Below are 26,382 nucleotides of genomic sequence, written 5' to 3' on the forward strand. Positions count from 1 at the left end.
TCAGAGGAAAAATGGAACAAAATTGAAATTCGAGATGACGAAGGGGAGGGGGAAACAAAACAATAAAAATCATACCAGACCCGGAGATATTCTGAACATATAGTAGCAAAGAAAACCCATGGAATGCATATCACAAAACTTGCATCAATCATCCGTTTACGGTATTACTGTTTGGTCGCTGAGAATTTTGGAAAAATACATAAGACGCAATGTCTGGACATGGGCACCTTTCAGCCCAAAGACATAGACATGAAATGCAAGGATCATTAGTTGACCAATTGTTCATTTCTCCCCCTTCCAGCAACCCAGAAAGTGTAGATTTTACAGTCAAACAAAATGCAAAATGTAACGAATTATAATAATGCTACATTTGCTCCATGAATGAGGCAATTTGCTTTTTGTAAGATTGAAGAGAAATTCCAGACCAGTTAAAATTCAGCCTGAAAAGAAAGAGTACAATTTTACAAGCCCAAGAGGAAAAATTTAATCAAAACAGGTTAATCACGGAAGTTATGAAATTATTAAGTTTTGCTAATTTTTGCAAAACAGTTCTAGAACAGTTGATATGAATAAGCAAATGAATGAGCTGACAATGTTATCAACTTTACTGTGATCATGTACAAAAAGCTGACAAACATAAAGTTTTCTGCTGTAAAAGTGTAAAATGTAATGTTATCCATGGCTGCATAACTCAAAAATATTGATTAGTCAGTTAAATTAGGATTTGAGACTGGGGCATGATTGCATCTGGACAACAACAACAACGAAACCACCGGAATTTGAAAATTTATAGTACAAACTATTTGGCAAGTTGTGAAGCATTAACATCAATCGCTCATTCATTTATGTATTCATGTTGACGGTTCAAGAACTGTTCAGCGAAAATTAACAAAATTTCACAAGTTACTTCCGTAATATTAATCAAAGTTTGATCAAATTTTTCATTCTGGTGCTCATTTTACTCTTTCTTATCAGACTAACTTTTAACTGGTCCAAATATCCCCTGTAAACTACTTTCAGGATTTTTCTGAAAATGCATATATGAAGACTTACACACAAAGTAGACACAAACAGACACATAATTCTGAGGAAACGGGAATTACAAAGAATATCGCGGCATCACAAAGTCGATCTCTCGCAACGTCATGACACAATGGTCCGCAGCGAACCAAGCATAATCCACATTCCAGATCAACACAAAAATAAATAAACTGGCACCCAGCTAATCACAGATGAGTGACACACTGCCCCCTTTGATTGTCGAGCATACAGATAAGAATTTTTCACTTTCATGAGTTGTTTAATACAGAGGTCGGTTTGGCAATCTATGTACCACACAACTGCAGACACAGGTCTGCGTGTTGGGTACACTGTTCCTCCAATTGTATAGCGATAAAAGCCTTCCCACTTCCACGTAGGTATAATCATTTTCATTAACACACTACTACTGAACGAAGTGCAAAACTCCCAAATGTCCCCATGACCTCAAACTATCATAACTACATTTGGCATTGCATTCGAGTGTTCCCTCAAGCCCCCATCAAGATGGTGAAGAGTGATTACTGTGTCCATTCAGGTGAGAATGTTTCTCATATAAACCTAGACAGACACCTACATGCTGTGGTGACCTAATGGCGTACAATCTGTTTAGAATAAAAAGCAAGGGGGTTGAAAATCACACACACCTTATACTGCCAAGTACATGCCCTTATTACACAAGCTGTGAAACTCGTTCATATTACCCTATCTAAATTCAGAGCGTGGTAAAAAAAGATTTCCATCTCCCTTCTTAGAATTTAGTTTCTTCAAGAATGAAATCAATTAAAAGATAATGAAATCGAAGAAAAATTGACCATGACAAAGGATCAAATTAAAATAAAATGACTTGTTAAAAACAAAAAATTAATTGTCACTTCACTGCCAGTAAAAGAAATCTCTTCACGCTGAGATATTTTCACCCATCCATTTTGTGTGAAGAGTCCACTGCTATTGCCAAATATTGTGTCTATCACAAGGTTAGACCTTCCACTTTCTTTATGCGCAGCAATCAGTATCTAAAAACATATAGAGTCCATTCATATGCACCACACTGTCTCATTTCCCTCTCCTCGTAAGGAAATTGATTTTGGATCATTGCACTGAGGGGGGGGGGGGGGGCAGGGAGGGAACTGCTTTTGACATTTATGTCATTTATTATTATTATTATTCTTTTTTTTTTTTTTTGCCAACAGGCAAATCTAATGACCATGATTCAGAGTTTAATATCATACTGATCTTGCCATCACCTTCTTCCTCCATTTTTCAACATCAGAATGTCAACTGTGTAATGACCAACTATGGAAATTACTGTCACATGGAACTTCTTCCAGTCCCTTCTTCTGTTGAATATTGCGGCAGGAAGGGAGTAGAAAAATCTGGAACATTGGAACGGTTTTGCTTTCCCCCTTATTTGGTTTCTTCAGCAAAATATGTTGAATACAAAAAACTAAGCCCTTGTGAGCATCAGGAAACCAAACCCCTACAGTGTCTTTGAGGTATTCCTAACAGAGATTTACTGATTGGAACAGCCAAGTGGAGGGCATAGTTTAAATCTTCTGGCATTCTTTCCGGTTTCCTCCGAATTGTAGACCTCGACAACAAGAGTGTTGGGGGTTCTGTGAGCTACAGCTGCAGCTTTTGAAGTCAACTGCAGCGATTCGCAGTGGGGTGTCGTCTCTCGAGATGAGATGCTCTCTCCAGAGCAGCATTGTCCAAGCTCTCTCCAAGAGGGGAGAATCCCTTCGCAACCCACACCTGAGTTATCCTTCCCCCACTCGTCTTGGATTTCAATTATTGAGGGTACAACCGGTTCCTCCCGATCGCTAGGCACACCAAAACCGCTCCCTCTCTTCTAGATGATAACATCCCATGCAAACCAACCACATTCGCACAGGCACAATTCGAGTCCATAGCTCTGCGATGGCCGGCAACGTGAAGTTCACGCCAAAAACAAAGAATTTTTTTTTTTTGGACTGGACGTCACACGATGGCATCGCTGTCCCTGATTGGTCGACATGAATGCATGCTGGAGGACAGGTCGCGGATATGTCGTGGTGGGGAGACGCAGCACTACCTACTCAGTCAAAAAGATTAGTATGAACATGCAAAGGCAGGCGTGCAATCCGCAGAGTTGCCTTGTACGTTCTCCAAAACCGCACATTGTCCTTGAGATGTCGGCGCTGTGGCGAGCGCTGCGTCATACACGCGTGATTTCCATCTGATCCCATTCTGACTCGGAGTCTGTGTCTGATATGTCCTCGCCATCGCTATTTTCGTGGTCGCTGCTCGTGCCTGACGACCGGTCGTTGCTATCGCCTGATGGTCTCCGTGACTTTTCGCTCTCGACCCGCTTGAAGTAACACTTCACCTGTAAAAATAGAGGGGATGCAATATTGCTAATGCATAGATGTACATCGTCAATATATATCATTATACATTCTTTCTTATACATAACGAATGAGGCAACAGAGATTCAAAACAAATCGATTGAAATTTGCTCACTTAGATTCACACTAGATGTTTTGCCATCAGTCTTGCAAAAAAGGGCACAAGTGGGACCAGTGCAGTTTTATGGTTAAAAGAAATCTTAAAATGAAAACTAAACTGTCTTCTGTCATTTCCCTTGTGTGGACTTACACAAGGGAGATGGCATTTATCTTATATTGCACCTGACTGACAAATATAATATAATTGTCATTCTTCAACATAAATAACTATCTATATCCGTTGCAACAGAGGCATGTTGTGTAAAAACTGAATAAAGGCATGTGTGAGCAAAAACGTTTCGCTGTGACATTTCTCTTTTCCCTAAGGGGATATCATGTTACACAACAAATTCGCATTGAGCTGTCACATGTGGCTCTTTTATTGTTTTGAACTTCATCCAGTAGGAGAATTCTTCCTCGAATGTTGATCCAAGAATAGACCTATTTGGTTTTAAAACACTGTAACTTATGTCAGTCATAACTGAGAGGGGGGGGGGGGGACTTTCAAAGAAGAAGACAAAAATGATTCAATGGGAACCAAAGAGGTCTATTCATAAAGCATTCTCCTATGTAAGGTCAACAGAGCAACAAGTACTTCATGAAGAAAGTAACAGCACATAGGTGTCTGAAAGGCACCCAGTTGCTGTGGTGTGGGAAGGTTCTGTCCCTTAAGGGTTAATGGAGCTAGCCAAAGCCCCAGTGTCAGAAACTCTCCATTTGACAAACTTTCCTGTAGTATGATAATCAAATGGTTCATGGGCTAAATTGTAATATCTGAGATGACGACAGGTTTCCCCCAAAGGCTTTGTTTTCATGTGTGTGGATTTTGGGACTACTTAGGCTGTTTTGAAGAGGTAAGAGTATAAACTTTCACAACATTGTATTCTCAAGAGTGGAAAACAAACTCGGGTGTATTCATCAAAACCCTCCACGATATTCCCCACGGTAGTGATTGTGAGGACTTGTTTTGTTTGTTTTTTTATATCCAGAGCATCGCCCTCTCAGGTGACTAAGGCAAAGTTGTGTTTTCGTAGCCGACCATGTGGATGATTAACAGCTGGTAAGTTTCTGTTTCATTCAGTTTTATAACCCTCCAAACAATGTTAAGAGTTAGCAAATGTGCACTGCAGACAGGTACGCTTGAGACGGACAATGCAACGAATTGAGAAACGGCATTGCTCTCTATTATGCATTCACTTTCAGGATGAAATAAAGAGATCTAGATAAGTGGATAGACAAACCTCTTCATTTTTATCCAGGCACCAGAAAGTAAATGGGGGGGGGGGGGGGGGAGAGATGGAGCAGACAGAAGATGAAAGAGAAAGTTACAAGCATATTAATGGGGAAAAAAAAAGAGATTAACAGCTTCCCTTTGTAGGTAGTGCTTATGAAAGACAGATATTGGGGACTGAAGGAAGTTTACTTACCTTGAAGTTGGGTGAATACAACTTGTTGGTTTTGTCCTTGTTGGCGCGGTCCAGTTCGTCCTTGTTGAGTCGGAGGACGATGCAGTCCGAGTCGAGGACTTCCAGGTCCTCGCTACACTGCGATGAGTTGTCGGACCCGTTGGCAAGACGCTGGTGGGGGGCGGAGTTGCTGGGTGAGTTGGCCACGAAAAACGTGTTGAACCAGAAGTGGAACATCCGGTCCTGTTCCAGGAGAGAAGAAGAACATGAACAAGTATAGCCGAACGTTTACCAAAAATTACATATATCTCATTTTAATATCTCAGGTTCAGGTAATGGGTGCCTATAGAAATGATGCCCCTACGTCACACATGTCTGAGTCAGACCTACGTCCTACTGGTCCCCCCTGCCCGTCCTCAACAAGATGTCATTGATCACTTCGCCGTCAGTCCACGCATTACCTGTCGTGTTAATCTGCAACCTATTGCTCCACTCAATCTGGACAACACATTGACTTTACTCTGACCTTTCGGTCAAGGCATAGAACACAGCTGACCAATGATGAGAAATGGGAGACAGACAGACAGACAGACAGACACACACACACACAAACACACACACATACACACATAGAGAGAGAGAGAGATGGAGGCAGGGGAAGAAGGCATTCACAGCTGAAGCAATCTGGTGTCATCGACTTGTGACCGAGGGTTCGATGCCGTGACTCAAGGTGGATTCCGAGAAAGACGGCTCTCGCCTCAAGGCCGTTGTTCAACAGATGACCGACATGTTGAGGGGCCACTATCATGCGAGAGACAGACCATGTATGCTCATCTGAAGCTCCCTCTTCCCGATCTCGCCCCACAACACTAATAAATGGAATACAGTCCGACCTCGACTATGCGGCCATCTCTTATCATCCAGACGCGTTCAGGGAGCACACATACAAAAAGTGATTTCATACTCAATTACACCTCCTACAAAACTCACAGTATTTACCTGTTAATTCCCACCAGAAACCTGTTATGAATTTTACATTAAAATGTTTCAATTTCCGTAAAAAAAAAAGGGGACTATAATCTTAAGAAGGCTAGCTTAGATTACACACCGTTGCAATGGTATGCTACCTACCTACTAGCTACCACTGGGTCAGCAGTTACATGCTGCATTACAGCACATAAACATTGTTTCTCCCACATCAAGCCAAATTGCTTATCCGAACGGGCGCCAGTCCCAACATGGCCAGACAACGGAGGTTGACTGTATTGGGTGCTGCTTATGTATGAGTGTGGGGATGGGGCAGATGGAAGGGAAGGGAAGGTCTGGGAATAGAAACTACCTCATTATCTCACAAATGGACAAAGAAAGAGAACGGACAATTCTGATCAAGTTTACATAGGGTAAATGAAATCACTTTTGCCTTATTTTGTGATACAATATGTACGCAGGGAATAAGATTCAATGCTTCATTGTTAAAGTGACAATAAGATGCCTTCGGGATATGTAGAGAAAAATCGTGCGGCGTGGCAACACACAAAGCGGCATGCCACTTTCGGCAGGTCAAGACAGCTATACACGAAATCAACTTCATCATCAACCAAAGCAGAGCCTAGGGGAACTAAACAACCCCTGCCATCCCCCCCCCCAAAAAAAAAAAATAAGAAGAATGATAATAGGGCCTACACATGCAAATGTATGAGGTCATCACCCTCTGATCTCTGGCAATCCAAGAATAGGGGCGTTCCCATGACTGGATGGACAAACAAAACAAAACCTTGAATAACTTTCCATTTGCGACCACAGGGAGGTCAAGCGAGTGAATGCTCAGGGAGGGGTCCTAAATAACTTCATCTGTAAAGACGACTTAACAGAAGATGAGGAATGACCATGAAATGTACAATGTCACTGACACACGGAGAGTGTGAACGATGATCACAACGAACAGAGTGCCAAGTCAGTGGTCATTATTCGCAGAAGGAATATGGAATATTTCTAGAGGCAGGCAAACGGAACACGCACATCACAGAGACAGAATTTTATTGTTCCTATTGTCCTCAGAAAAGATTTTGTGCCGCCCGAGCAGATGATCAGATGGCGTCATATCGGTGACGTGCCATCGCGTGCCATTCTTGAAGCAACAATAGGGTGGTTTCTTGCAAAGGTCAAGAGTAAACTAGCACTCCATGTGCTCCGGTGACTAACATACGGGAGACGTGTCCATGACATTCCCGCTTCGCACATGTTCTACGTCATGAACGCATAAATCACAGCATCTTGTGAAAGTGAAACCGAAAGTTTGGGGCGAGTCGGTAACAGCCTAACAGGACTTGCTCCCTTGGTTCAGGATCATTTGCAGGAAGTGACCATCGTGGAGGACTTGGTAGCGTGGGGTAGATGATCGTACTTGGCTCGTTCAAAATTGCTTCAGTTTTCATGTAGTTGTACTTTGTGCATACTACAAGGTTTCCAAGCAGGGCAATCTACTCATATAGCATCATATTGGCCCATTCAAGAAGATTGATTCTGAGGACACCCGGAACTTTTTTTTTTTTTTTTTTTTTTTTTTTTTGAGCTTCATCTTACAGAAAAGTTGCCCCACACAAGTATGTTGGTGTTGTACATGTTGTGCAATTCTGTAGAGTTCAATATTCATATGCCAGCTGCTATGTTCTACTCTCTGTGTGACTCAATGAAATATTGCAGTTTACAATCCTATTTTTTTTTTTTTTTTGTAAATCTTAAAAATGGCATTTTTAATGAAACAATCCCAAGACACTATGCACAAGGGCTAAAGTCGTCTCTTTCCTATTTCAGTAAAAAAAAAACCCATCAAAAACACTGTGATAGAATTTATTCCCATAGTACGCTGCAAGATGGAAGAAACAATGGAATCCATTGCTAAACCAAATGTGTTATATGATACAGAACGAACTAATCAGATTTTGAGATTATGAGATTTTCATCATATACTTATATACACTTAAATAACATATCTGTGTGCAAAAAGAAAAAAAAATATGTATCAGGAAAATTGATTTTACAACCATTTTTGCTCAGGTTGGTCAGTCGGGTAAAACTCTGGGGGAAAAAAAAAAAAACATTAAAAAAACAAGAGACATTTTGGAGATAATGATTCAAGGGTCAAATGGGGAACCCCTTTACCAAGTGCCATCTGACGGATGGAGAGGGGGGTGATGATTACCTTTTTCAACTTGTTCGGTTTGTTGAAGAACTCTATTTTGATGTCCCCGCATATTGGCACTGGCAGGGGCACCTCGCACCGCACAAACTTCTCCCTCCGTTTTGACACCTGCGATGGGGATCAACGATGGAGGGGAGGATTATTCAATTCAATTCAATTCAATTCAATTCAATTCAAATCACTTCATTGATAATCATAAAAACAGAATATGTCTGCAGAGTGTAAAATGTGTCAGGGAGGAAAAAAAAAAAAGCCAAAGGCTTGAGGCAAATGCGACCAGTAGTGGCTACAAGCAGACAACACAATACATTGTCATATTGTGCTACAGGACATTTTGCTTTAAAATTGCTCACGATGATTATTTCTCACACGGGCCCTGCGTAGTCAATGATAAATATCAAATTACTAGTAAATGCTTCGGGAAGAAAGAAAACAACACATGAACTCAAGTCATGGCAAAGTACAAGTTGTGATGCCACTACAAATTGTTAGCTTCATTATAGCACTCTGTACGCTAATGATTTGAGAAAATTTCCAGTATTAACTTTTGCTTTCGCAGTTATAATCACTCTTGATTTTGCCTGAAGCGACTCTGCAGGACACATACGTCGAACAGTAGTTCATTTTTGCACGGATATGACATCTAATAGAATGACACTTTTGCTTCTCCCTTTGTTGTCTTTTCCAGTGAAGGAAAAATGTTCACACAATGCAGAAAATGGCATCCAAGAGGAGTTTAAAGTGCCCCACGTGAGAGCTCAGCTGGCAGTGCACAAAGAGCAAAGATGAAAGCAGCAAAATGCTGCGGGCCGTTGAACTCGGCAAAGGGATATTGTGAAACCATGAGAGGGGAGTCTCTGCTCTCATGCCATTTGAAAAGAAGGTTGAAAATGAAACCCACAGCACGTGTCTTCTCTGTGCTTAAATACTCGTATCATTTTTGTCGAAGAGAATGTAAGTAGCTGCACGTGCATGTTGTGCAACTGAAGTACATCCATGATCTGTTTTTCTTTTTGTAACCGTTACTACTGGTGTCAAATTTCAAACATGGCATCAAGGCATCAGATACCCTTGGGGCGTGGGCTCTTGCAAAGGAAAGTTGACACACCCCTGAGAAGAGCAATTAATTGACAAGTTTTGTTGGCTTTTTGTTTGTGTTCCGCCAAGAAAGAACGACACCATTACCTCATAGGCTTGTGAGGAGAAGATCTTGACCTTCTGCTGGTAATACAAACGCCGGCGCGCACGAGCCGCTGTTGAACATGGGCACGGTCTCGAGGTCGATGCGCGTGAGGAGGAGCGTCGTGGGCTTGTACTCAGCTCCTTGACGATGAGGTCGCCGTAGTACTCCACGTACCGCCTCTGGGACGGTATCGTCACACCCTGCGGTGCGGAGATAGAAGTGAAACATGCTTGAAAGAGGGTTGGTCAGTCTTTTCTCTGATAGTGTCTTTAGCGCTTAATAGGTTAAACATAGCTTCCATATGCCTGCAGAAACCATCAATTTTTGTTCTTAAATGGACACATGGATGCATAAGAAATCTGTGAAATAACACTGTGATCACACAATTTCACTTGGATAATGATAAAATAGTAATATATTAGCCAAAATGGTAAACAGACGGTACTGCAATCTGAAAATATATCTGATAGTGGTTGTTACATAACTTTTTAAAATTGATAATAGATAATTGACAGATAAGCCCAGAGAAGTGTCCATCAATCTTTCAAGCAAGAGTGAACCACATGCAGCTTTTTTAGGAAATACCACTGCTAGGGAATGATCAATCATGACGTAACGTTCTACCTATCCACTACTAAACGGGAGGCTCTTCTGGAATTAAAGATGTATACTATGATCTAAATCATTCTACATGCTTGATCTCAAAATACTCTAAAACAATTCATTATCCCCGTAATCGCGTCAGTGAGAAAAGTTTCTTGGTAGACCCTTTCAATGACATAATTGGCAGCAAATTCCAAATGGTTAAAGATGAATTTTGAGCCCTCCTGAAAACTATGCTTCATCTTCACATACATGCATCTTTTGAACATTCAGGATGACTTCAACGTCACAGGGCAAAATCAAATATACAGAATGGCAAAAGTCCCATCAGAATCTGACATGATAGGAGATGTAAAAAAATTTTTTAGAATTTTATGAATCAGTGATATTGGTGTCACCACATACTGTAAAACACAATATTTTCGTGACATGACATTTTTGAGAGTTGCCTCTAACATTCAAAGCTTATAGTGTAGACAAGAACTTTCCCGTGCATTTTAATTTCGCGAATCTTGGCTCTCGCGAAATTCACGAAATTGAAATGCACACGAACATTCCTTGTTTTACAGTTTGCAATAAACTGAGGTGATGACATCACCACCTTCAAACTCTTCCTTCAGTCTGGATGTACACAACAATTCATAAAATTTCATTTTTGGTCCTTAACTAAACGAGGCACTATCGAGTCACTATAATTGGGTTATTACAACACAACAGCCTTCTGATACAATATTTTTTATTTCATGCCAAAAGAGTATGTTTTGATAGCAACATTTTGAAGGTAGGTCAGTGGGGGACTTGTGAAGTGGTGACATCATTACCCGCTCTCCTTTGGAGAGGAAGATTGTCTCTAAGTATTGTCACCCTTCTTTTATTGTGTCATCGCATACACATGTACAATGGGAGAAAGATAGAATTGCACAGATATATGTCAAACATGACATTAGCAGGCAGCCCTACGTCAATGAGCATGCTATCTACTGCAAAAACGTAATGATGCAGACTGTCTCGCTTCAACATCTGAAAGAGCCATAACGATAGTCAATGTTTGAGAGGCTGGAGAGTGTTAATATAGTCGGACACCATTTCAAACGGTACACACCCCTCTGCGACGTATTATCAGTAGAGAACCGAAGGACTCTATTTCATTCAGGTTTAATTCATACTCCACAAACATACATACACACCAACAAACACAGAGAGGCCTGCTTAGACACACACATACACACAGAATAAACACACCTTATGGTTCTCTAGATGACTAGTAGCTTGCGACTGTACGGGCGTTCAACTCGACCGGGCACTGCCGACAAAGTGAGGTCACTAATACAAGCTTGTGGTCATCGGGGAAGATTATAGCTGGGACTAATGGATATGGGATACAATCCTTGGACGCGGGCCAACACAACGGCAGGATGTCGACAATCATCTTGCCCTATTTCAGCACACTGCGCGCTCTTAATTTCGCTCGTCTGCCGCAAATTGCTGGCAGTAAACAAACCATTGACAATGAAAGCTACTATTCGCTGATCCCACTATAAATGCAACATGGCCTAAATGCTTCCAGTAATTCAATGGAGGTATGTGAGAGGGAGTTTAATCACAATCTGTGCCTTTACAACAAACTGGCACTGACTGGAACATATTTTAAAGTAACAAAGTCATTCCAAACATATTTTGTCAGTTTCGCAAAGAGCAACACATAGTCCTTTGAATGAGGGCCTGAATAACAGATTTTAAATTTTATTTTTATGGTGAAAACACAGGCTTACATTTGCATGGACCACCCACAAGGCAAAAGCACTACCACTTTCCTTTCAATTACTACGGTTTAAATTTCCTAAAGATGTATGTGAAACCGTTTTTTTGAAGAATCAACAAGACCTTACGCATTCATTCTCAGAGACTGAGGAGCGATTGTGAACAATAAGATGATGAAAGGCATCCATCCACCCATCCTTGGGTCTGTTCCGTACTGGCAACTTGGGTGATCATGAAAAGCAGAAGCTCACTGAACTGGCAGTTATGGCTTCCATGATCTTATTCATGGGGGGAGGGGGGAAGGGAAGGGGGAGGGAGAAGGGTGAGGGGGGAAGGGGTTTCACCGCTTGGCATATGACCATTACCATTGGCCCCACCCACAGTGGGAGGGGCCAATAAACTTGCTCTTTGTGTCATTCACATTGATTGCTGGGTGACATAATATGGATGACTTGCTGCAAAGCAGACCAAATCTGTGATTTCTCGCTAGAATCTGCCACGAAAATCTAGATCAGACAAACCTTTGCCAATCATACTGAAGGGACCAGGTATACTGTAAAACCAGAAATGATCGCGCGCATTTTAATGTTGCAAATTTTGCAAGAGCCAATATTCACAAAATTATAATGCACACAAATGTTCTTGTCTACACCATATGCATTAAATGCCAGTGGCAATTCGCGGAAATTTCAAGCTGCGAAAAAGGCAGTGCTGAATGTATTTTCCCCCCTTGTACATGTATATGCAAGACTTGTCCTTTTCCTGTTTATGATCGAGGAAATGGAATAACATTTTGATGTATAATTTTAAGAATAACGTAGAAAAATAGATCTTTTGTTATCAACAACAAAAAATGAATATATATGAGCACATCTTATATCTGTGCCTGCTGTCTATATCATGTTTTACAGTATAAGTTTTGGTATGGTTTTGCTTTCCACACAGTCATTAATATACGAAGGATGTGCAACATCAAAGTGTTATTCCACAGTAGTTCACATTAACTGTCATTAAGAGAGTGAAATTAGACGAAACCTCATCAAAATGGCACACGAAATGTGAAAGTGGGTAAAGTTATGCACGCATACAGCGAGCAATGCTACAGTCACCACCAGAGGTGTGATTTGGAAGAGAAAAATGTGAAACTTCAGATTCCATCATTTCCTCACTTTCAGTCCAGATTCAGTGAAGCATTTCCCTTTCCAATGACCTTATTTCACTCTAACTTCTCGATTTAACATGAGCATGGTGTAATGCTCTTTACTCGTCAAGAAGAAAATGCTCCCAGTTTCTCTTTCAACAAAATCTCTCTAAAAAAAAACAATATCAAGGCTCCAATAGGATCTGAAATTTGATAGGTTTCAATTGTTGAGCAATTGCACCCAAGAAGAAGATGAAAACAAAGTATAAGTGATCTAAGCATCATTTTGTACGCGCTCAAGCTTCCGGTTTCACATTTCAGATTTTCACTAATGTCTCCAAAATGACTTGCAATTTCGGTAAGCACTTTTGATCTGTATAGTAGGGATCACTTTGTTATTTGTAATGAAAGAGATGCTAGCAGTCCCTGATAATGGGAGAATACTTTCCATTTTCCTGGAAGACTGTCTGGAATCATCCTGCAAATGAACAGGACCTGATGGCTATGCCCATTTTTATTTCGCTCTGAACCCCTTGGCTCCACCATACAGACATACATACATACACACATACACACACATACATACACACATACATACATACAATACACATACCACCTTTCCTGTCTTGGTCCGCTTGAGGCGTAGAAAGTCCAGGCTTCATTTGCTGACTGGTAAAGCCGCCGATGCAGCATGTACGCACAGATCATCACCCCGGTCCTCCCCTGGAAGTGTAAGATATCGTGAGAGAACAATGAATCCCTGTGCGGCACAGCAACAACTACGTACAAGTACATTTAATACCCCTATAAATACAGCCGCATTAAAGTTTTCATCGAGTTTTCAGAGCTCGTAGGGCTTCGACGAGGGGCCCATCTCACGGAGCTTCGCGTCCACACCGAGCTGTGGCAATGTAACCATGGCAACAGAAAAGGGAGAGACTTGTGAAAGGCGGGCAGATGAATGAGAATGATCTGGCCACTGGGGGTAACTTTGTAAAATTCACAGCGGTAAAAAGTTTTTGTTTCACTGCATATATCATAGAAGCAATCTATTCTAGCCACCTCATAGTCATTGATGTTTCTGTCCTTTGCGTTTGGGTGCATGTTCATGATTCAAATGCTCTTTAACAGTTGAACAGACAGCTTTGCCAGCTATTACCTAAACACATATGAAGGAGGGTTTGCAAGCCTGGTATCGGCCAACAACATTAAACCAATCATAGTAAAAATTCAAATCAAATGCATTCCATCTTCATAGCTCTGTATTGGAATAGTGTAGACAATATGACCACAAATACGCATAATTGTCAAAACAACAACAACAATTAAACATATGCACATGATAGCCATAATGGTAACTGGTCAATATCAAGATTACATTTGAAGTTGAACAAATTTTACAAAAATACGATGGGACCTACATAAAAGCAAGTTCAAAACTTGGAAGTCTAGTAGATATAGTTGTGTGACGTCTGTCTCTAGCAATCAGGTTATTGGTTCAAGTCCAACCCAAGTATGTAAGCCATAACTTTCTATCATGGCTGTTACTATAACACTGAATAATCAGTGTGTATTCACGTTGATGAAGGGTAATTTTTCTATCCATTGCAACTAAATTCTTGTTTGCCTAATTATGATTTCATTCATAGATCACAGAAGTCTACTGGAGGTGGTGGCATTTTTTTTTGTTCTCCATAGATCTACAGCTCGATGAACTGAAAATACTTGTGAGGATTTACTATCCCTTGAGATGCTGGATTTCACAATCAACCTGACATCTTCTGTTATCAAAGTTGTAATGCATTTATCATTCCCTCCCTCAGCACTTAATGACATCTCTGACAGCACGCTCCTCGACAACTTTCTAACTCTTGCAGAGGTTGCTATGATTAACGATCACTTCCATTAGTCTTGTCGGTGATTTTAATGTGCGTGTAGACGATTCTAATGATAGCCTCCCTAGAGCCTTTATGGGTGGAGCAGATTCTCTTGGGTTTAGGCAGCACGTTCAACCCATCCATCGAGCTGGCCACACTCTCAACTCTCTACTGATCACGAGTCTTGGATGGCACTCAACTATGGATCTGTTGTCTTCTTTGTCCTCCATCATGCCGCTAGCCGTTCCCAAAGTCGAGCTCGCAAAGCCGCAAAGCCCTAAAAGAGCTTAAAAAGTTTAAGGAAATTTCGCAGCATTGAACTGGACTCTCTGCTCGGCAACACGAGACTGATGTTCCAGTCTCTTCCTAGGCCAACATGCCCCGTGATGCTGCAGGTCGCTACTTTACAACTCGTGTTTCAAGTTCTTCGATCAACAAGCAGGTTCCTCGGCAAGTCAAAACTATCGCTATCTGACCTTAAGCCCCATGGGTCACCAATGACACCGGCAGTCAAAAAAGACGCTGGCATAGTGCAGAGCATTGTATGACCAAGTCAAGACTTTGTATCAATGGAGGATGTACCAAAGAAAATGTGAATCTAATTACAAACGCAGAGATATGATGATCAAGCTTTTTCTGTAATGGCCCTTCTCTTCTAAAACAAATTACTGGATTCTTTGCAAACATTCAATTTTGTGGTGAGTTCAAGTCACAGCCTAGTTGTCAGGCAAAGGAGGGTGTTCTTTGGTGTCAGTTTGAAGTTCACAAATGTATGGGTGTTTTTTCTTACTCTTCCTCTCTCAATGTAAATCCTGGTCTATTTTGTAATTCAGAAAATGGTGCAATTAGAAACACCAGTATTGAGTACATTACTAGTATTAAAATCTAATACATTATTAGTGTTAATTATCATTGTTTTTATTAATTATTATTATCATTACTATTATCATTATTATTATTATCATCATCATCATCATCATCAACTTGCTTCACTTATGCCGACTGTCATTACTGGGCCCTGTTCTATGAAGAGTTATAATTGATTATGTAGTTGATTTCAATCAAAAGTGTATGGAAGCCTGTGTGTTGAGGAAATTTAAAAACGATCTTTTGATAAAACGGGGCCCTGATTAATCGGCTGAATAAGGTTGAACAAGGACTGCCCAAATATGAGAATGTTGCTACCGTATCTGCCGCCACTTTGTTTCCTAAGCTCCCATCAGCAGGTGCAATAGACAGGTGCAGCTTATGCCACCCTGGCTGCAGAGTGCAAAATTACTTTCATTCCTTTTTATAATAAACTCTTCACACACATTCCCACTCCTGATGAATCCTTGTGGAGAAAATGGCACACTTTTCGCTGCAACTCAACTGCCAAATTTGCCCAGAGGCTATGAGGATGAGATTGAAACAAAGCGATTCAGGCATGTGGCATAGAATGGTGTCTGTGGCGTATTTCTTGCTAAAACAAATAATGGTCTGCTGCACAACCAAAGGTCGTGTTTGTTTGTTTGTTTGTTTTACAGCGAAACTACAAGCAAGCTATACAAATTATTGCAATACATGATGTTAATGACCTTTGCCGTTCAGCTCCTGTGCTTTTTGTTGTTGTTTTTAGAAATTTTATCAACATTACTAGTTCTTGACATGACATAAAATACAACAAACTAGTATATCAATTGTCTGACATATTCAAATAATCTGCTTTGCTTTTTTTTTTTAATGCTTACTACAATACCTTCTTTCAGTATGAAATAATTCCTACATGTAGAATTTGAGTGGCACGTCTGTCAGGAGTAAGGCTGGTCTTTGGCAAAACCCAAAGCAAGTTTGAGGGTCATACTGAATAAATCTGCAAAGAAAAATCTAAAGCAAATTCAAATATATAGTGTACAGGTGATCTGTGAACCTACTTTTTGTATTCATATGTTTCATTTCATTATACATGTGTATACTGCTTAATTGAAAGCCAAGTGGAAAGCGGGTGTAGTTTAGAGACCTTCATACGGTGTTAAATCAGGCTTCTGCCTTCTAAAATTATGACATCGCAACGTTTACGGTGGGTTTGTGGTTTGTTTTGTTTTCGCGTGTTTCTGCTCTTCCTGGGCGAGGTCTGTGAACGCTGCTCGACCCAGTAGCACAGGTGCAACTTACGACGACGCACGCAGGCAAACGGCAACCGAATAGTGGGGGGGCAACCGAATAGTGGGGGCATGGAGCTGGCTTGCGACTGCTGTGAATCACGAGAGTGACGCTCACATCAGCGCTTCTCCCGCAGGGCCGCCTTCCTCACTGTAGCCGGCGCAAAATGTGGGGCTAAAATATTGCCGGGGAGCAGGGGGCACTGTGCCAAGAGATGAGTAAGTCGACAGGTTGCAGGCACACTTGCCAGAGCTCCCTCACTATTCCTTGTGCCTCCCCCCCCCCAAAAAAAAGATCTCTCCTGAGTGGGGCGTAATGCTGGCTCTCAAGGTATGCCGCATAGTTTACACGATGGGGCACGATGGAGGGAAGGGGGTTGGAGCATAACCTGCTCTTTTTCTCTTCCAATACGGACAGAAACACTCAAAAAGTTGCACACCATCCGTGTTCCTCTTCTTGAATGTGAAGAAAGTGCAATGCATGTTCTCACTTACAATGACATCAAATCAACTCATCTTCAACGGATGTTTCAAAGAAAAAAAAACAATAGTCCTCAGTGATGACACGTATGCCTCATAAGAAAGACAATACACGAGCAAGCTCTTTCCGCTTGGATTATTGCTTTTTCCTGGTAAATACATTTCAGTGTCTTCCATGCCATGAATGACAAATTACTAAAATAAAGACAAATGCAAATAGGTATCAATTTATATTGTCATTCGTGCCCTTACAAAGAATAAACTTTACAGCCATACACCTGTATATCTGAATTCTGCTTATTCTCTTTCCTCTTTTATATCAAAAGCCCACTAAAGTGAGCACAAATCAGGTTAATTGCTCATTTTGAAGGGATAATATTATCTTACAAACAAACACAATAGTTGGATACTGATAGATGGTCTCCATAACTTAGAATTTATAACGAACATAAGATTAACTACTCCTGGAAAAAAAAATGACTCGTATCCATTACTGAGAATCAATTAAAAAGAAGAAAGAAAGATAAAGCATTACATAAACAATTGATACTAAAATCGGATCAGAACCAAAATAAAAACCAAATGCCCGTAGAGTATGATCCTCGAGTTCTAATTCCTAATGATCAATTTGACCCAGTTCTGATATGCCGGTATGACGATCTGCCAGAAGAAAACAAGAAGTACAATAATGGTAATGAAGATAACAAGAAAGTGCAGACCAGTGCTACAGTAATGCTTCTACCAGTAAAATAATGGTAACGGACACCAGACATGAGGGCAAATCTCGCACAGGGCAGCTTGGGAATGATCTAATTGCAAGCTTCTTCTTCTTTCTTTTTTTTTTTTTTTTTTGATGTCAGGAGTCGATAGGTGTCTCAGGGCACAATGGGATATTGAATCTCTTCCTATCCACCAGATCAAGGCTCACGGTGACTCAGGCAATCATTCTCGCTCGCCCCGGCGCGCCATTCACGGTTTTTATGACCTACAAGAGCTTAACGTCACACTCAGAGAGTGTAAACCATACCAACACCACTTTTTTTTCTTTCTTTCTGTCTCTCAAGTTGTACCTGTTGCATGCTCTGCACGCTCCGTGCCATTCGACGGACCGCATGGGGAGGAGGGTGAATTGAGGAGAGCCGAGGGAGCAATGCACCGCTCTGATCCAAGCCGAAGATACCACCAAAGTCAACTGAGGAAGTTGACGCCATGCCACGCATATATCCAACTAGCACGAGGGTAGCCCAAAGTAGCATCAAGCTTTCTCTTCGGTACTGATTGATTTGTAGTTAGTTGATGGACTTGGGGTTTTCTTTGCTTTCTTTCAACATTCGGTAAAAAACAAGAAAATATTGAGGTATGTGGCCAAAGCAAAAGTATAATTTGTCACAACAGGTCCTTATCTTGATATCTATATCTGCCATTTGACGCCATGCTCTCATTTTGTGCTCTGTGATTTTTCCAGTGCTGTAGTAGTGTGTGTGTGTGTGTGTGTGTGTTTTTGTGTTTTTTTTTCTGAAAATTGGCCTCAAGACTCTTCAAATGGTAAAATCTTCCCTTTTAAGGACAGGTTTCTTCTTTTTCAGTGGTAAGAAAAACACAAAACGACTCAAACCAATGCAGTCACCTTCACTGCAACTGTATACTGTGAGAAGGCCCAAGCCTGGATACCTTCAGTATAAGGGAGACAGTCACCCTTAAAGGGATCATATGGTTTCATTCAAGACCTAACGCCAGGTTTATAACATTTTCTGGTGAGATCATGAGAAACCTCTTATGAAATATCAAAGAGCATGTAATTCCAAGAAGGATTCAGCATTCATTTGATGAAAATTGGTCTTGAAATGGCTGAGATATCCAAAACAGCTATCCTAATAAAATTGACAGGCAACGACTTTTATTAGTATTTTTTTGTTTTATCTTGTTTTTGAATATCTCAGTCATTTCAAAACGATTTCCATCAAATAAACTTTCGATTCCCCTTAAAATTGTATGCTCTTTGACATGTCATAGAGTGGTTTCTAAATATCTCGCAAAGCATTACAAGCTGAATCCTCACCTCAACCAGTACTGTACAGTCCCTTTAAGACTCACCTTGCCCGCTTTGCAGTGTATCGCGGCCACGTTGGCCCCATCGGCCCCCAGCCAGTTGTCCAGGTCCTCGCAGAAGGGCCTGATCAGCTCTAACCTAGGCGGGTTGTGATCATCGAATGGGTAGTGGGCCACCCTGTTGTAGAACTTTGTGGTGTCGTAATTACGTTCACTGCACCTGGAGAGAGAGGTGTGTGGGGGGGGGGGGGGGAAGCAATAGATGCTGAGACAGATCCTTAGGAATGATTTGAGTGATGTATATACGTACATTTCATACCAATGAAATACAGCTTATATTCCAGATATTTCATCCTGCAGGTATACATGCAGATAAAGGATACATGAATACAGCTGTATATGACACCAATGTCATCAGTTTATCTGTCCATTATGGGCATAATAATACAACCCACATAATAGAGAGATACTCTTCAACTGCTATCACTGTGTCATGTAGTCACTGCATGACAACATAGTCACACACAACGACTCCTCGTTCCCGAGCATCAGCATCGGCACCCCATAACTGGCTTTTTTTTTGGGGGGGGGGGGGTAACAGAAATGAAGGGGTTTGACTTTTGATTTGCTCCTTTTCAATTCATCTACTCAACAAAGGGAATGAACTGAGCCTCATTTTCTTTTCTTTTTTCTTTTTTTTTTTGAACACACATTTGCAACCTAACTGCCACTTTCGATATCCCATGTAACTGGAAGAATGAAACCAGGGAGTATACTGTTCTATGCATTCACGACTGTTGTAGCACCCAATGTGAAATGCCTGAAAGTTTCTATTGCACTTTTCTATGGGGTCATCATCTTTGAATGTGTTGTGTGCACAGTTAATGATTGTATGTTTATATTGAGCTACTCGACACTTCACGTGTGATCTGTAAAAACAACTTAATGGACTACCAAAAAGCTTCATATCATATCATCTTTCATTCATCAGAAGTTCATCTCAGGCACTATTCTGAGTAGCAGTGAACAAATTTGATTGGCCTCCTTTGGAAATCCCCACGAGGGATACAATGTACCTCACCTGGTTTATCGTTCACCATTCCACAGAATGTATACATCCAAACAAACTAACAGTAATTATTAAACATCACAACTATTAACGGTGGTGTTTCTTGATCATTACTACATACATTCATACTGTGAGTAAAATCATTTTTCCAACCTGGAACAAAGACAAAATGATTGGATTTAACTTTGAACGCAAATGTAATGTAGCCACAATCATCTGCATCAAGGATGTGTTTCAGAGGCGTCCTCCCCCTCCCCCACCCCCACACAGAGACACTGCCACCAGAAGCATTATTACCAGGGCAATGCCGTTGCGTGTTCATGTGTTGTAGTTTCGTATCCCTGGACAAAGATGAATCCATACCTGACTAAAACTCAATGCATTTGTGGGAGATCCAAGGTAAGTGTAGCAGAAGGAAGCCGAGTCAATCGCGGCTGCAAGCAGCATGGGCTACTTCCCACGCACATTTACATGTAACACACACACACACACACACACACATACATATATACACAAGATCAGTAACAAATGAAAGCTCAGCAGCATCTTGATACGACACACAAAAGCTTTCGTTCGCAGAGCATCGCCTTGCAACTCATGACCCAATACTAACGCCCACGCAAAGTTTTGATTTGCAGCCACAAGGAGACGACCAAGTCAAGCAGCACTGCTTCCCTCCCTGGTCTCACATTTGTTGTAATTCCACCACCCCCCCCCCCCCCCATATACATACACACTATATTTCATACACATTGACAGCAACAATTCTACAGCTCTCTGAAGTTAACACCCATGAGAGATTTAATGTGTTTCATGTTTGAGTTCTCATACTTGTTTCACTTCTGTCCTCGTGTTGTAAAAGTGCGGAAGAAAAGGCTTCCCTTGCACAACTCCACACCAACGGCTCTGCCATAGTCCGACAATTCTATTTGATCCAGCTTTCAATTCACAAATTGCCGGTGACCTACACAGCAAACTACACAGTAACATAGATGGTCTCTCTTTCTTTTATGTATGGAAAGAAATCATCTCAGGCTTCTGGTTAGGGTGGGTCTGTGTAGAGGAATTTGTCTTCCTTTAATACTCAGAAGCTTCCTAACAGTTTCCAAATTGCGTTTTTTTTTTTTTCCACTGTAAGGACTGACTTTCATTTTACAGTCATAAAGTATCACTGTAGAACAGTTTTATGATATGTGATAACCAGAACAGTTTTATGATTTGTGATAACCAGAATGATTTGACATATTCAGGTGTATAAGGCCCCATTATGCCGGATGAGATTACAAACATGTCGATCACTGTCCACATTTTTCATCTGGTGTCTGTTTTGAAAAGTTATTTCTTCATAAGTTCTTGTATTCTACAGGCACAATAGAGTTTTCATGCCCATTTTTTTTTCTCTCACTTACTTTTTTTTTTTTTTTTCAAGAACTGACTGGTGATTCTGAATATTTTATTCTTACCCACCCACTCCACACCTTGCCCAATACAAGGCGCTGAATGCCGCCTACGACATCTTCTACCTGAACTTTGCTACAGGTATGCTGAGCACGGCACAACAAATGGAATATCGTAACCATGGCAACATAAGGAAATGTAAAAGGGATGGGCCTCGCTTTGCTCTCTGTATGTGACGTTTATGGCCAGTGGGCATTGCATCTACAGTCGTTGATGTTGCTATCTTGGCTAGGCTGGAAGATTTGATCTGCTGATATATCTTGCATCATTTCTCCGGAGTTCTGTCTGCACTATGAATGACGAAAGTTTCACTACAGCGGGTTCTTTCGAATAAGGTCATAGGTCAAGTGATGAAAGCAGGTCATCAGCAGCTTTTCACTTTTTTGTTCTTGGTATTTAAGCCACAGAATATTTGTGGTCTCGACACTTGACAATGTGAGTGCTGTTTTTACCCCAAATACTGTACTCTATGCTGCTAAATATTTTGTGGGCACATATTATGCAAATCGGGGGTTGCAAGATAATTTCAGTATAGGCATGCATATAGACAGGCTCGTCAATAGTTTCATGGATTGATAAATTTACAATCTTTTCTTTTTTACTCGCAAAAAAATTTGTGAAAATAAAATCATTTAAAAATACATTGTATTCAGCATCTACAGCAGTACATGATCAAGATTAATCAAGTCTATAAAGGGCCCACTGGGAGAAATTAAAAAAAAAAATCATTCTGCAGTGATGTACCACATCTCTATGTACAATATCTAGAGTGAAGAAAATGAACACAAATAGTTGATAATTTGCTTCCAAAGTGAAAGGGAGTCCTCTACAATACGAATGTAAGCTAACACAGCACGCCTCATCTTCATCTTTGTGCATTGGTGCAATAACCCTGGAAGCAGATCACAATCTTCACATGGTTGCTGTCGTAGGAGAGGCAAGTCGTTACATGTACAATGTAGTCCCACATGTTTATATCTATGCCTGTTTTTTTTTTTTTTTTTTTTTTTAATCAGGGATAATTTCCACATATTTGATAACATCCTAAGATACCCCCTTTCTATTCCCCTTAATAGACATCAGTATATAAGCTCTTGACATCGCTGTTTGTTTCAGTTTGTAATTCTCATACATGACAACTTTATCTTTCAACACAGTTTCTTAACACATTCATGTAATATTCAAGGTTGTACTACTGTTGTTATCGATGTTGTTAGTTAAGTTTTGAACTACCCATAGGACACTATTACATAATTCCATGCATAAATATGTATTTTACAATAAGTCACATAGTTAATGGATATATACTTACAAATTGTAAACTTTGTATCGCTCTCCGTGCTTTTCATTGAAAAACCTGTGATCAGAAACAAGAGCAAAATTGATACGAGAACAGTTTATCTTTATCCAGTTCCTGCTGAAAATGAGGGAGAAAAAAAGTTCACTTAATATGGAAGATATCAATGTTTCCTCATGAAATATACACGCTTATTTTCTAGGTTGATTTCAAAATAAAAAAATTTTCACTAAAATGTTGGACAATAAAGTCCCTTGCAATTAAAAATTTTTGTCTACACCACCAAATAACGAGAAGTGGAAGAGGGTAGCTGTAGAAACTTTTTCCATACCAACATATTAAAGGGTGTGTACAGTTCTGGTCGAGGTGAAGATTTAGCTTTCAACGTTTTGTGAGATATTCAGAAACCACTCTATGAGATGTCAAAGAGCATGCAGTTCTAAGGGGTATCAAAAGTTTATTCGATGAAAATCGGTTTTGAAATGGCTGAGTTATCCAAAACAAGGTGAAACAAAGAGATCCTAATAAAGTTGTGGCATGTCGCCTTTTATTATTAGCACTTTTTTGGATATCTCAGCCATTTGAAAACCAATTTTCATCAAATAAACGTTTAATCCTTCTTGAAATTACATGCTCTTTCATATTTCATAAGGGGCTTTTCATTATCTCACTTAGGAATGTTCAAAGCATAAGTCCCTACCTCAACCAGTACTGTACAGTCCCTTTAAATACCACATCAAGAATAACAACTTAAATACATGCATACATATGTACTATGTATATATAGCCATGCATATATATACATTTGCGTAATTATATAATAAGTTCTTTTTTTAGGAATCATAAACAAGAGATGTCATATTACCATGCAGATTTGAGGCAACCAATGTGGACCAACTGCACGCTGAATTCAAATCTGAAAATGACTGAGCAATTCTACAACAATTGTTGATGGATTGTTGAGAAAAGGCAAGAAAGAGAAGAAACAAGAGTGCCTAAATTTTGCTCTGTACACCCTTTTTCCTCCTCACGCTCTCTCTTATTCAATGCTTACTTGACAACGTCCTCAAGCTTGTTCCTGTACACGCCTTCGAGGTTTTCAGCTGGGAAGCCCATCGCTATAATGTTCGGGTAAATATCTGTTGGAGGCCATTGCATTAAGGAAAAAAAAGCCAATCATATAAGGAGGGAAAATGCTTGCCATGACATGCTGTAAATGATACTGCACTCTCAAGTAGGAAATTACATTCATCACAACCACAGTACAAATATTTATTTTGCAGGATATACTGCATCTCCGCTGTCAGTAGGAAGAACAATAGTGGTTTTTAGTAGGCACTCATAACAGTTGATACAGTCACATACACATATCTGAATATTAACGAGAGCAATGTGATTTGTGGGACAAGATTTACGAGAATCTTCACAACTATTACTGTATACGCTATATATTTCGCGTGGGTTTTATTTTCACGAATTTCGCGAGTCGGGAGCTATTCGCGAAATTAACAACACGCGAAATATTACCTTCCAAAATGAATCCCTTGCCTTGACGATACGAACATTTTACAGCTTACCGAACAGACCATACTGGCTATTAAGCTTGTTTACGTACATATTATGCATGTCCACGTCTCACTAACGATTACTACATTTAGTATACACAGCCCAGTCGCTGTGGTAGCATTCGTTGCTAGTAAGTTGAAAATTCACACTTTCTTTGCCACTTCATATTTTCTCTGGTCCCCCATTCGCGAATTTAACCACTCGCGAAAATGTGTGACATCGGCAATTCGCGAAAATTTATGTACGCGAAACTTATAGCGTATACAGTAGTTTAGCATGCTACAACCCCAGTTCAGTACATAGAATCAGAATGGTTCAGCACAACATAAACCCATCGACAGCTAATGCTATGCAATGTCAAGACCAAGAGTACAAATGAGGTACAATTAATACTGTTTACTTCTGATCAAATTCAAATCACAGCATATTGACGTAGCATGCACACACACACATGAACATAACAACTTTGTGATTAACATACAATTGTCATAATTCTATTCACTATCCCATTAAACCCCCCCCCCCACCTTGCAGTTAAACTGTCGTTGACATCAAAACCATTCAGGCGAGAAGACTACAAGGTGGACTTTGACAGCTCGCCGTGGCATGACCCATTTTGTAGCGATGGTATCCGGGGGAGGCATTTCACACTGTTCTGTCTTGTCATTACTCCGTGAGGCGGCTAACAAACCACATTACTTTACGCAACTCTGAATCGGGGGGGGGGGGGGTACACATCAGGGGCATTTCAAGATTCTGTGGCAGTCTCTACTTTCATCATATAAAGAAAAACAAAAACAAAAAAAGAAACAAAAAAGCACGGGAGGGGGAGAGAGAAAGGACTCAATGTAAATGTCACATCCTGAAATTGGCTCCAGGGTTGGAAGTGTTTGGTCTGTGAGGAACAGAGAAAAGGCAGAAGAGGACTAGTGCAATGGTTTACTTGGGGGGGGGGGGGGAGGGGGGGACAAGAGCTGTGCGGGGCACACATGAGAGATGTACGGATCACAAGATTACATCATCCAATACCAACACCATCAAAATTCGCAGCAGAAAAAAAAAAAAAAAAATCATATCGCGAGCATGTGGCGCCTGAATCGGAGAGGGGAAACACAATCTGAATTTAACCATTTCGACTGTAATGAACGCAGTGCGAATGAGTTGGAACTGCCTTGGCAAATGTCAACTAGTGCAGTAGTCTCGTTGGCACCAAGGCTGTATCTGCAGAGTGTGCTGTCTCTCGAATGCAAGAAATTTTGTCTACAGCAGTAACGCAAATCCCTCTGGGCATGTTTCTTTCCAACCTCCTCCCCCCCCCCCCCCCCCACCTCGTTTCTTTTTCTCCTCCCTTTCTCCATTCTCTGCTCAATTATTCCGGTCCAGTAAAAAAAAAAAAAAAAAAAAAAAAAAAAAAAGGAGAAAAAAGGCAGTGACGTGCGAGCCGACAAAGTCGACTTTTGACATATTGAAAGTCCGTCATCACATAGAAGTCCTTTACAATACGATGGCCTCCTACACTTCTCTCTCTCTCTCTCTCACTCTCTCCCTACACCATATCTGTCTATCAATCAGCATCAAAGCAAAAGAAATGCTTTCACCTGTACAAGTGGCGGTCCTTTTTCTTT

At 40.6% G+C, this 26,382-nt stretch overlaps 1 protein-coding gene across 1 annotated transcript in view; it reads right to left on the minus strand.

Annotated features, from left to right (window-relative positions):
- Positions 1–2,447: 2,447 nt before the first annotated feature.
- LOC140229328 (phosphatidylinositol 3,4,5-trisphosphate 3-phosphatase and dual-specificity protein phosphatase PTEN-like) overlaps positions 2,448–26,382 on the minus strand; it is a 39,086-nt gene continuing 15,151 nt past the window's right edge. Inside the window, 11 exon segments of the mRNA XM_072309604.1 lie at positions 2,448–3,406; positions 4,952–5,173; positions 8,133–8,240; positions 9,318–9,360; positions 9,362–9,449; positions 9,452–9,515; positions 13,437–13,456; positions 13,459–13,543; positions 19,413–19,587; positions 23,207–23,251; positions 24,246–24,330. Of these exon segments, the coding sequence (XP_072165705.1) occupies positions 3,236–3,406; positions 4,952–5,173; positions 8,133–8,240; positions 9,318–9,360; positions 9,362–9,449; positions 9,452–9,515; positions 13,437–13,456; positions 13,459–13,543; positions 19,413–19,587; positions 23,207–23,251; positions 24,246–24,330 (1,106 nt within the window). The 3' untranslated portion in view covers positions 2,448–3,235.

The sequence above is a fragment of the Diadema setosum genome, chromosome 5 (genome assembly GCF_964275005.1).
Source record: "Diadema setosum chromosome 5, eeDiaSeto1, whole genome shotgun sequence".
Lineage (NCBI taxonomy): Eukaryota > Metazoa > Echinodermata > Echinoidea > Diadematoida > Diadematidae > Diadema > Diadema setosum.